This window comes from Chanodichthys erythropterus, chromosome 13, assembly GCF_024489055.1.
Source record: "Chanodichthys erythropterus isolate Z2021 chromosome 13, ASM2448905v1, whole genome shotgun sequence".
NCBI classification, from domain to species: domain Eukaryota; kingdom Metazoa; phylum Chordata; class Actinopteri; order Cypriniformes; family Xenocyprididae; genus Chanodichthys; species Chanodichthys erythropterus.
Window position 1 is genome coordinate 11,516,756 of NC_090233.1, and position 15,272 is coordinate 11,532,027.

Sequence of the window (15,272 nt, forward strand, 5' to 3'; positions counted from 1 at the left end):
AATATTAATGAAAAACGTAATGAAATTCAAAGAATATTAAGCGTTATTCAGCAAAAGAGAATGGAATAAATACAAGCACAAGATGTTGGAAAATATGTATAAGATGTTGTTTATAATTACTGCTAAAGCTTATAATAGCACCAACTGATTCAATACAAACAACATTTCTGAGGAAAAATATTAACTATATACACTTAAACTTATTATTTCCACTATTGTATGTTGTTGCCGTATGGCAACATACAATAAAGTTCCTTAAAATAATATTTGTTTCCATTTTTTTTTTTTTTTTTTTTTTTACTGCATTTCAAGTTAAGCCGTTCTAAGAAAAGAAAAAGAGTCAAATATATATATATATATATTACTTCAAATACTTTCATTGTACTTCTGCCTCATTTTCCCTTATCTTCAGGACCACATAAGTAAAAAATGGCTCATCTTACCCCACTCTCACCTATTCTGTAGCATTCATTAACAAGTGTTGTAAATACTATAATATACACAGTATACTAAAATGTACTATAAATTACTATAGTATTTTTGTCATGTGGGTATAGGCCTACAATAACAATTTTAAATAGAATAAAAAAAGTGAAAAATAATGCGGCATCTGTTCTACAAAAAATACTTATTTTATTAGCCTATTTAAAACAAATTAAACAACTTTTCATTCTTATTCGGGAAATGCAAAATTTCTTCTTTATTCATGCTATATTTTATATCTTCGAATCAACTGAGAAAGCACATTTTCCAAGAGGACTCCCAAAAAACAGCAACGGCGCGTTGGCGTGACGTCACATGTGTGCGCCGAGATTCGTTTATCGTGTAGGAAAGTCACTTGGCTTTCAAGTTGAAAGTTATTCCGTGAGCAAATGTTGTGTTTATAATACAGATGTTTGTCTTGAAGTCTTTACCTGACTGATACTGATCCACTTACTCCGTCCTCGACGTCGGTTCCGTACAACTCTAGAGTAAGTAGATTCAGTCCGTTTAAGTTCAAATCTAACAGACCAAAAAACGTTCATAATGTAGAGACAACATCTGCTTCTTTTTTGTTCGGTTTGAGTAAATATTGTATGTTTTATACATCGTATATTTTGAATAAGTGTTTGCTTCGTTTTACCAATTTTGCTCACATCTCATTTGCTGTTATTAAATGGTATATATTGACATTATCGTTAAATTGTCTGTAACGTTAGGTGTGAATGTGTGTGTGAGAGTGAGTGAGTCCCAAGCCATATAAGGAAAAATCAAGGTAAGAAAAAGCCAACATCATTAATGGACAGCCTCTCTCATAGATTATGGAGGACCAGGGGTGCCACTTAAAAATAAAAAGAAGAATCAATTAATTAATTTAATAATTCAAACATAAAAATGTATATAAATGAATCACTTTTTATATGGGCAAATTAATAGACATATTTAAAGTTATTTAATTCCTGTTTTTAAATGTAGTTTAATAAAACAATAAAACAATAACGTTTAGAAATCTTTTTTGAATGTATAAATAAATAGACAAATTTGAAATGGGATATTTAATTCATTTTTTAAAACGTAGATCAATAAAACAATAAAAAGTTCATTAGTAAATCATTTTAAATGCGCATTTAAATCGCTTTTTTAAAAAGAATTTGGCAAATGCTTTTCTTTCTCTATTTACCAATTGCTTTTCTTTGTCGGTTTGCCAAATGCTTTTCTTTATCCATTTGTCAATCGAGTGGTAAAATGCCATTGGACAGTACACACGTGGGAGCAACCAATCAACTTTCACCTCAATTTGAAGAGCCAATCCTCTCTCACTTGTAACACTCACTGTCATTGGACAGTTAGTACGGTGACCGGGAGGGGACATGTTCGGTTCATTTAGTTTTGTCGTGGCCACAACATATAAACTCGTGGCCACAAGATATTAATTCGTGGGAATGTGATAATAAGTTGTGGCCACAAGATCATTTTGTCGAGGTAACGACATCCTTATGTCGTGGCCTCGAGATCATATGTTGAGGGAACGACATAATTTCTCATGGCCACGAGTTGTGTAAACAACCTGCGCTACCATAGCACATAGCAACCTGGAATTATCACAAATGGACAATACCATAATAATATTTCTAATTAAGAATGAAAAATAAGGGTGGTATATATATTATATATATATATATATATATATATATATATATATATATATATATATATATATATATATATATATAGGCCTATATATAAATAATATTCCCGTAAATGATCTCCTTGTAAAATTCCCGTGCGCCTACAGAAATAAAATAAAATCATAAATTAAGCTTTCATAGGTTATATACAAATAATAAACAAAATATTCTAAAATAGTAGCACATTTTTAAAACTTAAACTCTGAATTAATTCGAATGCTGTCACAGGCACGAGGGGCTACAAGAGAAAACAGACCGGTGGGGATAAAAAAAAATATCCCCCCTGGGTGATGCTACTCCACAAACCACCAAGAGCATATAAAATACCAAAAATAAAAATCTTTTTTTAAAACATCGCAAAATAAAACGCTGCGTTTATATAGAACTGTCTCTTTACCACCACAACAAATGGGACACTTTTCAGACGCGCATTCCGACAAGTCAAACAAGCGCGGAAAAGGTGCCGGTGACAACGAGTGAGCTTCAGCTGAACAACAGTGAACTGCGGTCGGATGATGTTAGTAAGAAAAATAAACACTCAGAAAAATGAACACGACTGTCCAATCAGCCGTTATACTGTGCTCGTGGCGCGCACTCAAGAATTGCATGAGCAAATGCGCCGGCGCGCGCTGCATAATTACTTTATTATAGCATAAATAAAGCGCAAAAGAAACTATGAGCAATGGCTTTCGGTGTTCTGTTGTAAGTTAAGTCATGAAATTACCACACATGCGATTAAAGCTGCCTCAAAACTGTGCATGCATGTATTTGTTGACATGGTTTTAAAGCTATTGTTATCCAATTTGTTGGCCTTTAAAAGTCTTAAAAATGCACATATGTACACCAGGGAAATCTAAATTTTCTCGGGGGAGCATGCCCCTGTACCCCCCTAGTAAACTACATTTTCTGACCTCGGTAAATTATGAAACTCTGTGTACAGCACAGCTTATATTCTATCTAATGAAATCTGAGGTAAACGTGTATAAATAAATGGGACCAAACGCGATTGAATGTAAAGGGTTGTGTCTCGTTATTCTATTAATAACTACCGATTGATTTTGCATTTCTATCATAGCTATATAAATATCTAAGCTATATCTAATACTTCAAATCTCAAAGTTAAATCAGAATTTTTTTGTAAAAATGTTTCTGTAACAGCTGCCAAAAATAGTATATAGCTCCACTGTGGTTTTTAACAAAAAAAAAAAAAAAAACTTTTCAAAACATCCACCTCCTACGGTTTTTTCACAAATCGCACCCTGAATATACAGATGTAACTAATAATATAAAAATATTAAATAAAAAATAAACGATAAGTGAATGGATTTAAAAGAATGCTGTCTGCAACATCGCGCGCAATACAATATAATATGCACTATGTTAATATAATAATTTCTTAATTCCGTTCTTTTTCTTAATTAAAAATATTATTATGGTATTGTCCATTTGTGATAATTCCAGGTTGCTATGGTTGCACAGGTTGTTTACACATTTAACTCGTGGCCATGAGAACAATATATCGTTCCCTCAACATATGATCTCGAGGCCACGACTTTACATGGCGTGGCCACGACATAAGGATGTCGTTACCTCGACAAAACGATCTCGTGGCCGTTCCCACGAATTAATCTTTGGCCACGGCATATTATCACGTTCACACGAGGTTGTGGCCACGACAAAGTAAAGGAACCGAACATGTCCCCTCGCGGTCACCGTACTAACTGTCCAATGACAGTGAGTGTTACAAGTGAGAGAGGATTGGCTCTTCAAATTGAGGCGAAAGTTGATTGGTTGCTCCCACGTGTGTACTGTCCAATGCATTTTACCACTCGATTGACAAATGGATAAAGAAAAGCATTTGGCAAACCGACAAAGAAAAGCAATTGGTAAATAGAGAAAGAAAAGCATTTGCCAAATTCTTTTTAAAAAAGCGATTTAAATGCGCATTTAAAATGATTTACTAATGAACTTTTTATTGTTTTATTGATCTACGTTTTAAAAAATGAACTAAATATCCAATTTCAAATTTGTCTATTTATACATTCAAAAAAGATTTTTAAAATTTATTGTTTTATTAAACTACATTTAAAAACAGGAATTAAATAAACAACTTTAAATATGTCTATTAATTTGCCCATATAAAAAGTGAATCATTTATATACATTTTTATGTTTGAATTATTAAATTAATTAATTGATTCTTCTTTTTATTTTTAAGTGGCACCCCTGGTCCTCCATAATAGATGGCCCATCTATGAGAGAGACTGTCTGTGTAACATCCATGACACTGTTTTCTAGGATGTCTCTGGGTTTCCTGAGGTTTGTTTTGAGTCAGGCACTGAGCCGCAGTCCTCGTCGAACCATCAGCCTGGTCAGCTTATCACTGGCAACCAAACCATCGACCCTTAGGCCAACATGGTGTTGCCATACTGTCTCGCCCTGGCTCTGTATGTCCTTCTCCACAGACACTGAGAGCGGAGACAAAGACATGACAGATACCCAGAAGGAGACTAAAAAGTTGGACACGAAAACACGGGTCACTTTTGGCAGCGTGGGTAGGAAGATTGGCCAGCGTCATATACAGCTACTGGGTGAGGATGGTGAGGATTTGGGTACAGTGCACCGCGCCGAAGTGATACGACTGATGGACCAAACAGGGCTGAAGCTTGTTGCCATAAATGACAATTGTGATCCTCCATTATACAGACTGATGAAAGGGAAACAGATCCACGAGGAGCAGATGAAACTTCGAGACGCACAGAAAGCCAAGAAAGGTGTGTTTCATTCAGTCATTTGCATAGTGTTTGTTAAAGAAATAGACATTTCATGTTAAACCTAACCTTACACCTTTTTGGTGTACCTGCAGGACCCGCCCAATCAAAGGAGCTCACTTTCTCCTCAGATATTTCCCTTCACGATTTAGATACTAAACTGCGGCAGGTCGTCAGCTGGCTGGAAAAGAAGAACCACGTCAGACTCACTATCCGAGCAGGAACAGACAGTGGCGCACCACTGGTATGGAAACAGAATATGTATTTCCTTTAACTTCTTTGATTAGTAAATCAGTGCATTGTTCGAATGCACGTCCCATTTCTATGCTTGTGTTGTTTAAAGTGAATAATGTTCACACAAAAAAGTTGAGTTAAAGGATTAGTTAACTTTCAAATTAAATTTTCCTGATAATTTACTCACCCCCATGTTATCCAAGATGTTCATGTCTTTCTTTCTTCAGTCGAAAAGAAATTAAGGTTTTTGATGAAAATATTTCAGGATTATTCTCCTTATAGTGGACTTCAATGGCCTCCAGATGGTTGAAGGTCAAAATTACAGTTTCAGTGCAGCTTCAAAGAGCTTTAAACGATACCAGACGAGGAATAAGAGTCTTATCTAGAGAAACAATCACTCATTTTCTTAAAAAATAAAAAATATATACGTTTTAACCATAAATGCTCATCTTGAACTAGCTCTCTTCTTCTTCTTCTTCTTCTTCTCTATTTGAATTCCAGCAGTGTAGACACTGCACTGTATTACTGCCCTCCACAGGTCAAAATTTGAACTAATTGCTATATACTTGCACTACCATATTGTATATGACAATTTATATCAAACTTTGACCTGTGGAGGGCAGTAATACAGTGCAGTGTCTACACTGCTGGAATTCAAATAGTGAAGAAAAGAGCTAGTTCAAGATGAGAATTTATGATTAAAATGTATAATTTAAAAAATCTTTTTTTTTTTTTTTTACAAAATGAGCGACAGTTTCTCTAGATAAGACCCTTATTCATCTGGGATCGTGTAGAACTATTTGAAGCTGCACTGAAACTTAATTTTGACCTTCAACCGTTTGGGCTCCACTGAAGTCCACTATAAGGAGAATAATCCTGGAATGTTTTCATCAAAAACCTTAATTTCTTTTTGACTCTTTGACATGAACATCTTGGATGACATGGGGGTGAGTAAATTATCAGGAAATTTTAATTTGAAAGTGAACTAATCCTTTAAAGAAATGTTCCAGGTTCAGGACCAGTTTTATGACTAGTGTTTTGTCCCTGAGCTTATAAATATAGTAATAACAGTAATATGCTTATAATGGAAGTCTATAGGATAAGTTACCAGACTGTTGCAGATCATATCTACATTTCGCAGATGCTTTTATCCAAAGTGACAAACAATTTATAAGAGCCAACAGCAATTCTACTGAACAACAGAGAGGGTGAAGATCCTGGAAAGGGTCGTTATATCTGCTATGCTCTGTTGTGTGTTATCAGAAAAAATATGCAGCTCATTGTTTCATATCACTTATATTAATTCTTCTATACAAAAATGTGAGTTGTTTGAGCTATGAGACTACCATTTTATGGCCTAGTTGCACAAACAGAGCTTAGATTATGCCAGGATTAGGCCTTAGTTACATTTAATAGAGTTGGGACCATAAATCAATTCATCTCGATTCTGAGATTTTCTGAATGCATCGCGATGATCTCTTTAATCGATTCTGAGCTTAGTTGTTAACAGCAGATGGCGCTCTAGGCTAGTTTTTAACCATGCTCAAATGCTCACAAAGAAGCTCGCTCGTGTATTCGGCTGAGTCTGAGAAAGTACTTGCACCTCAGAATGCTTTCATGATGCAAGATTAATGTAAACACCCTTGTAATTCACTTCAACCTTTCCAAACTTTATGAATGATTATTTTATAGAAGGTTCAAGTGGTGTGTGCAAGGAATTGGAAGCAAGCAGAGTAACTGTTTCTAAAGCATGCAGTACCATCTGCTGTTAAAAACTAAGCTCAGAACCGATTAGAGAGAATCACAATGTATTTCATGATTCACAATTCAACTATTTATTGCCCAGTCCTAATATTTAAGTAAAAAAACATTACTTGTGTGCATGTTGAGAAAAAAACACTGACATATTTTAAGATATTATAATTAGCATATTATGTGTTCAGTATCTTTACTAAGTGACATCGCCATCTACTGACCTGGCATGCATAATACAGTGTTTAGTCATTTTCATGAATCTGTGTGAACGGGGATCGTTTTTTACAATATTGTCGTCTGTACGTGAAAAACACAAAAGAAAAACTTTTCCATTTTTAGTGCATCATTGTCATGTAAACATACCCTAAAAACATAAGCAGAAGTTAAAATCACTAAATTAAAAATGGTAAACAAATAAACAAAAATACAGACTAAATGTCAACTAGTAAGAGGAACACACATTCACTCATCTGAGCTTAGTAATTATAGGCTATATTAGTCCACAAGTCACTTTACAGGTACTGTTATCATAAAACTGTTTTAAATTCTACATATGGCACATTTAAATGTCAAACAACAAATATTTTAGCAAAATGTATATTTTGTCAGAATTATAGCGCTCCTATTTTATTGTGAAGTTTAGTGGAGGCTCGGCCACTCCTGACAGCAAAATGGAAACATTTGCAAGACTTTCTAACATTTACAGATAGAGAATATACCTGTGAAATGTAAGTTATGCACTGAGGACAACTCTACATCTCAAACTCGCTAAACTGCACAAGTATCTGTCAGAGCATCTGACTGGGCAAGCAATGCTAAACTTTACATGTTAACTATATCTTAGACAAGTTATTTTTAACCCCTTAATAAAGCATGTCTCATGTTTAGGACAAATTGCAACTTTCCGCGCAGCAGCTCACTCAGTGTCTTCCGCTATTTTTCTGGTGTGCTTGTGTCAAACTACTTTATAACGATTATAAACGGTATTGCCTCAATTTTAGTAAATTATAGTCTATAAAATATATCTCGATATACCGGCTAGCCCTAGTACGTTGTTGAGACTTGTGACTAGAAATGTGAGCATTTTAACATTTCTTCCACTACATTGTCTTGCGCCATAGAATTCCATTGTAATTGCATGATTTTTGCTTGCTTTAACATGTCACAGATGTTGTCAATAGAGCTTGATTTGACCCTGGAACATTCCTTGAAAAGTAGGACACAGCCAGCGCTTTAATACTGGAAATATTGGGATTTGAAACAGTAGTGATCACATAATTAGTTTATTTATACATAAATTCATTGTATAAATTTTAAATTCCCAAACAATAAAACAGTTACATTTGCTTTTAATATTAACCTAACATGCTTTGAAAATTACAGGTACAAAAAAAAAAAAAAACACAGGTACCTAGATTTCATGATTTATTTATTTATTTTTTTCCCTAAACAGGACAAAGTCTTAACTCAGATGGTGGAGAGGATATCAGTGCCAGTTGGCTTTGTATCAAAACCCTCTGTGGTTCGTGGGGGTCGTGCTGCCATGTGCGTCCTTCGGCTTGCTTCCGCTAAAGAGCTGCAGAAGAAGTTAGCAGAGACTTCGAACAAAAATTTAAAACCTGAATTTGAGACACCAACATCTCCTGATACCTCCTCTACAGAGGAGCCAAAAGACTTAAAGCAACAATAAAAAACTATGCAACGGTGGCATATTTTGGAACAAGTTGTGTCCTGTGGCGTGAAATTAACTTTTGGGTTCACTGGACTCTACAATAAGAGGGGTTCTAAAAGGTGGACCACTGGATTTGCAGTGTTGTTGAGCTCAGAATAAATGGATTTTGCTTTGCTGACAACACTTTCAGATTTAATGGTCTCTAAATCAGAACTTTTTAAACTCTGGGGGGTTTCTGGGATGTCTGCTTTTAGAATTGTAATACTTTCAGAGCTGAATGATTGCAGCTGACCTATTGATTGAGGACTTGAGGTAGTCTCTGATTGGCTTATATGAGGAATTGAAGATTCATCTGAATTTGAAGTTTTTGCTTGACGTTTCTTTTTTGGTTTGTGGCCACTCAGACGGGATGCCAGGGAACGTTTTGGGCGGGGCTTTAGCTGAAAGAGAGAAAAAGGGCAATTATTTAACATCTTTTGCTTCCCTAAATATCACATCAACCACTCAGTTACAACCTAAAGATCAAGTCAAAAGGAAAAAAAAAGTCAGTTTCATGTGAACGATAAGTAGTTACCTGCTTCTTTTCAGGATCATGAACCACGCCATGGCGCTGTAAACTTTGCTGTGGCGAAAAAAAAGTTTTAGACATTTCTTGCAGTACACTGTAAGTATATAAAGTTCTTACAGCACACTGATTTCATTGAAAAAAATGTATAAAGCTGGAATATTATATACAGGTGCATCTAGAATATCATGAAAAAAAATCATTTTTTTTTTCTGTAATTTAATTCAAAAAGTAAAACTTAAATACATTCTAGATTAGATAAAAGATTCTAGATTAGTTATTCATGACACTTCATTCCGCACGTCGTTACACCATTACGCCATTTCTCCATCACTGCACATGTGCAGTACTTTCCAGTTTTGGTTTTCAATCTGATCAAGTGTTTACATGTCCTCTCAATCGGATTAGAAAAGCAATAAGCCACCCCTTCCAATCCGATCGAAATTCCATTTGGATCGAGCTCAATCGAATCAATTCAGCTGTTTACATGAAGGTTTTTCAGTCCGACTGAGCAGTCAATCAGGTTACGGATTACTTGGTTGCATGTAAATGTAGCCTGTGTGCTAGTGGTTTTTGGACATTTTAATGCCCAGAACACACCAAGCTGACACCGACGAACTAGTGGTGACAGAAGCAGACTGCAGGGTCAGCTCACGTCAGCAGAATCTGGGTCCACAGTTGCCCTGACACACCAAACCGACGCTTGACACCCGACGGCCAAGTAGCACGTCCGTTCTGCGCCTGCGCAAGAAGAAATGCCTTTTCGTACCAGCAGGTGGCAGTAGCTGAACAGCCAATCAGAATGAGCAGACAGACGGACGAGCTCCAACACCGATTCAACATGTCAAATCGGCTGGAAAAAGCCGTCGAGGACCAACTTCAGCCGGCGGTGCAGAACACACTGAGAAAACTTAGTCGGCCGACAAACAAAAACTGCCCGACCGTCAGCTTGGTGTGTTCCAGGCTTTACATGTTGTGCCTTTAAGCCCAGGTTGTGACACCTCATTAATTTGCGTAAAGCCCTTTTTCTCATCAAAAAGTTTCTCACAACATTTGAAGTATCTATATAGAATTTATGCAATACTTTTAAACACAAAGTCGGCAGTTGTATCATAATTTTATTAATAATTAGCAATTCCATCAGCGATATGTTGCGTTAAACAAATCCTTGGATTTTAGTTAGTGAGGCGGACGATAGGAAAGCACGTTACCTTCATGGAAAAGGACTTTCCACAGCCAGGATGAGTACAGATGAAGGAGCGCTGCTGTTCATGGAAGGACAGGATGTGACTCTGCAGGTTGAACGCAGTGGTGTATGAGCGGGTACATCCATCTCTGGGGCAGTGGAACACCATTCGCTCTTTACAGTGGACATGTTGATGCTGCTTCAGGAACCAGCTATCCCTGAATGTTTTCTTACACTGATCACACTGTACCCTGACTGAACACACACACCCAAACAAGTTATATTTTGTACTTTCTATGAGGTCACAAACTATTGTTAGGCTATTAGGCTTACCTATATGAACTTTGCTGTGGTTTGTCATCTCTGTCCAGGTCTTTGCCACAAATGAGCAGCCCTCAGCTGTGCAAGAATAGCCTGAAAATGTGTATTTTGACAAAGACAGATAGAATTTATCACATGAAAGAGGTTGATGCACATCTAATGACTTAAAGAGCCAGAATAAGCACCTTAACTTGGTGTTTAATTCAAATATACTAACATTTTTACTTGTTACAATAGCATCAAACCTGAGATTCGATTGGTTCATCTAACAAAGCTACTGCCTATTGGGGAACAGGAGACTGTACATTTTATTTTGCAATGCAGAGATAAGCTATTTCCTGTGAATGTACGGGATTTCCGATTCTTTAGCCACAATAGTTAAATAACTAGACGAAAAACAAAGTGCAGTAAATAGTCAACCTATTTGTGCTACAAACCAGTGTTCGTGATTACTATAATAAATTTAAATCATATAACAAACACCAGTCCAGTTTGCAATATCACGCAGCAAAACAGACTGCATTTGTAGAGCTAAAATAAGTGGAAGTGAATGACACCGGAAGCCTCACACATTCAAGTTAAAAACAGCTTGCTCTAACTTTAAAATATCACATGAGTTGTGGACTATGTTAATGGTTTTTTTTCCTGGAGAGGCCAGGGTATCCTTCAAAAATTCACCTTGTGTTGTCATACAGGTTTGGAATTAAAGGTGCAATATGTAAGAATTTTGCACTAAAATATCCAAAATCCACTAGGCCAGTGTTATATATTTTGTTCACTTGAGTACTTTATAATATCCCAAATGTTTGCAACTATTTGTAAATCGTGAGAAAATTGCCATTTTAATCAAGGCTCCGGGACGTGTGAGTCGCCGCCTGTCAATTGCGCCATACCCGCGTTACCCTCGATTTCCGGTTTTATTTTGTAGAAACCATGGAAACACCAAAGACACTTTAATATTTACATTTTTTAATAACTGTTTTGAACTGTTTAGTCTTATTGTTTAAATCTAGTTTTCTTGATTTTTTGCGAAAAAGAAAAACACTATTTTGTGAAGTAGCTAACATAGCATAATCAGATGCAGCTTTATTTTTAGTAACAGTAATACAGCATTTTCTCCATCATACAATACGTTTTTAAATTAAATGCATGCCATTTATAATATGATATTCTTACTGCAGTGTATAACAGTGTCTCACAGCAGCCGCCGAGCGAATGCACAGAGTAACTTTATAACATCATTTTCAACACTCTCAAATGTATCTAATATGATAAACAGAGCTGTGTTACCTCCGGAAAAGCGGAAGCGGCGCTGGCGGCTGTGTCATAATAAAAGTCCCGCTGCTTGTGAGGCGTGTGTTGCGCAATCGCTACAGCTCCTCGTTCAGCTCCCACAACACTCGCTCCTGCTCTGCTTCATACTACAGTAACATTAATAATCGCATCCATGAACATGATTTCTTCCCGAGTCCTATCCAAATTGTTTCCACCGGCTGTGATGTGAAGACCACATGTCCCAAGATTCCGCATTCAAACTTGCCATCATCAAACTACAAATTTGTTTTGAATAGGCCTCTAGCGGATATAAATCATTCATATTGCACCTTTAGCCACTGAACTATTCCTTTATGAACTACAGAACGAGCAGAGAACATACCCTTGTGTACCTTCTCATGGCGCTTCAGGTGACCACGCTGTGAAAAACGTCTCCCGCAGCCTTCATGTGAGCACCTGATGATCAGAGACATTTCAGGAAGTACATAACAGCAAATGAAGGGAATCAGACACACTTAGTTCAAATTCAAGTGTTATGTTAGTTTACTGAGAAAGACTTTAATAACCAAAAATCAAAGAGACATGAGATAAACCAGTGGAAAAGGTCTTACAATAACGGTAGGAGCTGGGTGTGTGAACACTCATGGGTTTTCAGCTGGTTATTCTTCTTGAATGCTTTGCCACATCCTTCAAATGTACACTAAAAAAACATTATAGCGATTTAGACAACAACACAAATTCTAATATATTACATACTCTCTTATGCCGGTTTCACACTGCAAGCGTCAGCAGTGCATATTTTTTTCACCATGCAATCTTAATTTAATTTAAACCAAACAACGCTTTTACAAGTTATGAGCAACTGTCTGTTTCCTTTTTTTTGTCCATACTTCAAACCTGGGTATGGCAACACCAATCGAGATTCTTTAATCGTTCACAATTTAGCATCTTCAGTATCTTGTCATCATGTTCAGAAAGTTTGGTGGCGATTACATGAATCCCCCAAGAGGACTAGTTAAAATTCCAGAGCTTGTTTATTCAAAACAAATATCTGACTTTATGTTGGTTGGAGCTAATGACTGTAAATTACAAAGTTGTCTGTTTTAATGAGAACAATGTGTGTACCAAGTTTGTTGACTGTAGTTAAAACTAACCCCTCCAAACCGTCAAACCGTTTTCGTATAGCGGAGCAACGAATTTAAGGCATGATGCAAAACCCACTCTTGAAGCTGTATCTCTGCAATGCTTTGACAGATTGACACAAAACTTTGCAAGTGTCATTGTCACCTCACTCTGACCATACCACATTAATTTGGTCACAGCGCCACCTATTGGTCGGAAGTGATGAACCAATAAATCCTCTTTTTTGATCATTTTTCAGCTCTTTCCTAAAATGATCTTAATAGGTCTTTAATTGCTCACTGTCGCAGTTGGTCTGATGCTCCTGGCAGTGTTGGCTTGCTTCTTGTGCCGTTTTTGTGCTTGGCCCTGTAATTGCTGCTTGCAGCTATATTTATTATTATTATTTTCAGTACTTTGCATTTTAAAATAAAGTTCTAAATGTTCAGTGGTGGCTATGTAACTAACAGAAGAGACTATTTTAAAATTGTGGTACTTCTTTAAGTGATAAACAGCAGTTGCAAATGTTGTACAAAATACATGTAGCCATACTCATCTTTGCACCAATAAAATGCGCAACACTTTATATTTTACTACTAAATTATATGTAATATATCATTAATTTAACTTACAGTCATATGTTTTCCCTGACATCACGCGATTTCGTGGCATGCGAGGCCCCGAACATAATGCATGATGGGATACGCTTAGCCTTGAATACCGTTCTGAAGCGATAGTGTGGGTTTAGTGTGCGTTAAGGGCACTGCACTTGGGCATTTTTAAGACATGGGACAGTCTTGTGCACTTACTTCCTGTCACGTGCACACGCTCTCAAGTGGCCAAGACCACAAGTGTGGATATTTGGACAAGGCATAAGGCTTTGCCCATGTCTATTAAAGGGATAGTTCACACAAAAAAACATGATATTTTGAAGAATATCAAACAGTTGATGGACCCCATTGACTTCCATAGTATGGGAAAAAAAAATACTATGGAAGTCAATGGGGCCCCCCATCAACTCTTTGCTTACTGACATTCTTCAAAATATCTTCTTTTGTGTTCAGCAGAGGAAAGAAATCCATACCGGTTTGGAACAACAACGAGGGTGAGTAAATGATGACAGTGTTTAAAGAATACCATGTTACTTTGTATTTATGGCTAAATGTGTTTATCTTTACTTACTATGTACTTTTTTGTCTCATGTCTGTGAATACGTGAAATATGTTTCTTCAGGTTGGTGTTTGTGGTGAATCCTTCTTGGCATCCGTCCTCCGTGCATCTGTTAACATACATTACATGGGTAAATGGCAGCTTGCCATCCTATTAATATCAGGCTTAAGAAAACTCACATACATGTAAGGTCTCTCGCCGGTATGTGTCAGCGTGTGACGAGCAAGGTGATATTTCGTGCAGAAAGATTTGCTGCATTCGTTATACTCGCACTTAAAGGGCCTCTGCAAAAGAAAATGTATATACATTAAACTGCTTAGTCGTGTTGACAAATCGTCTGAACTGCTGACAAATGCCATACCGTTTAAATTAATTTACATAAATCCAGTTTAAAACAGCTTTCAGAACGTACCATACAAACGCTTCCGTTTTATTTAAATGGGATTTATTCATGCTTATGTTGGCCATGCGCATAACTTACCTTCCCTGTGTGTTTGCAGAGATGCGCTTCTAGTTTCCATTCTTTGTTATATGACGCTTGACAGTCAGGAAAGGAACAAATAAATGTTACACTGGGATTATTATTATTTTCATGCATTCTCGTATGTTCAGCGATAAGCTAGCACGTGTGCGCCTTCATTTTGACCGTCAACGAAACGTTTGACGTCACAACAAACGTCAACACTACCATGAGACTCCAGTATGGAACGCCAGCGAGGCCAAAAGAACGATTACTATCATGGACCGCGGAATGTGCCAATAGAAGGGCAATGGCTAGAGGACCATAACTAAAGTGGTTTGCAGAACTTAGCACAATGGGTCAGAAGCACCACATTTGTAAAATAAGAAAATATTTCAGAATCCTGAATTATAATGCATTATAATCGTCCCAAATCCTTGTTAATGTAGCTATATAAGGATTTCATGTAAGCAGGCTTGGGAGAGTTACTTTAAAAATGTATTTTGTTACAGTTATAAATTCCTTAATATAAAAAGTATTCAGTAACGTAATCCAAGTACTACAATATGAAAGTAAT

The 15,272-nt window shown here is 36.6% G+C and overlaps 2 protein-coding genes across 4 annotated transcripts; one reads left to right on the forward strand and one right to left on the reverse strand.

Moving 5' to 3' along the window:
• Positions 1–728: 728 nt before the first annotated feature.
• mtif3 (mitochondrial translational initiation factor 3) lies at positions 729–8,617 on the forward strand. 3 transcript variants are annotated; one of them, XM_067407596.1, is made up of 5 exons: positions 730–971; positions 1,200–1,255; positions 4,466–4,941; positions 5,034–5,182; positions 8,381–8,617. In XM_067407596.1, the coding sequence occupies exons 3-5, from the start codon at positions 4,467–4,469 to the stop codon at positions 8,615–8,617; spliced, it is 861 nt and encodes a 286-aa protein (XP_067263697.1). In that variant the 5' UTR covers positions 730–971; positions 1,200–1,255; position 4,466. The 3 variants fall into 3 exon arrangements, with proteins under 3 accessions (XP_067263695.1, XP_067263697.1, XP_067263696.1); XM_067407594.1 differs by lacking the exon at positions 1,200–1,255 and having other exon boundaries at positions 729–971; positions 4,386–4,941; XM_067407595.1 differs by lacking the exon at positions 1,200–1,255 and having other exon boundaries at positions 732–971.
• A 77-nt stretch (positions 8,618–8,694) lies between these two features.
• gtf3aa (general transcription factor IIIAa) lies at positions 8,695–14,884 on the reverse strand. Its single transcript, XM_067407593.1, has 9 exons — positions 14,717–14,884; positions 14,419–14,519; positions 14,248–14,344; positions 12,558–12,646; positions 12,329–12,402; positions 10,684–10,764; positions 10,376–10,605; positions 9,174–9,221; positions 8,695–9,039 (listed from the first exon to the last, which is right to left on the reverse strand). The coding sequence occupies exons 1-9, from the start codon at positions 14,831–14,833 to the stop codon at positions 8,695–8,697; spliced, it is 1,182 nt and encodes a 393-aa protein (XP_067263694.1). The 5' UTR covers positions 14,834–14,884.
• Positions 14,885–15,272: the final 388 nt, after the last annotated feature.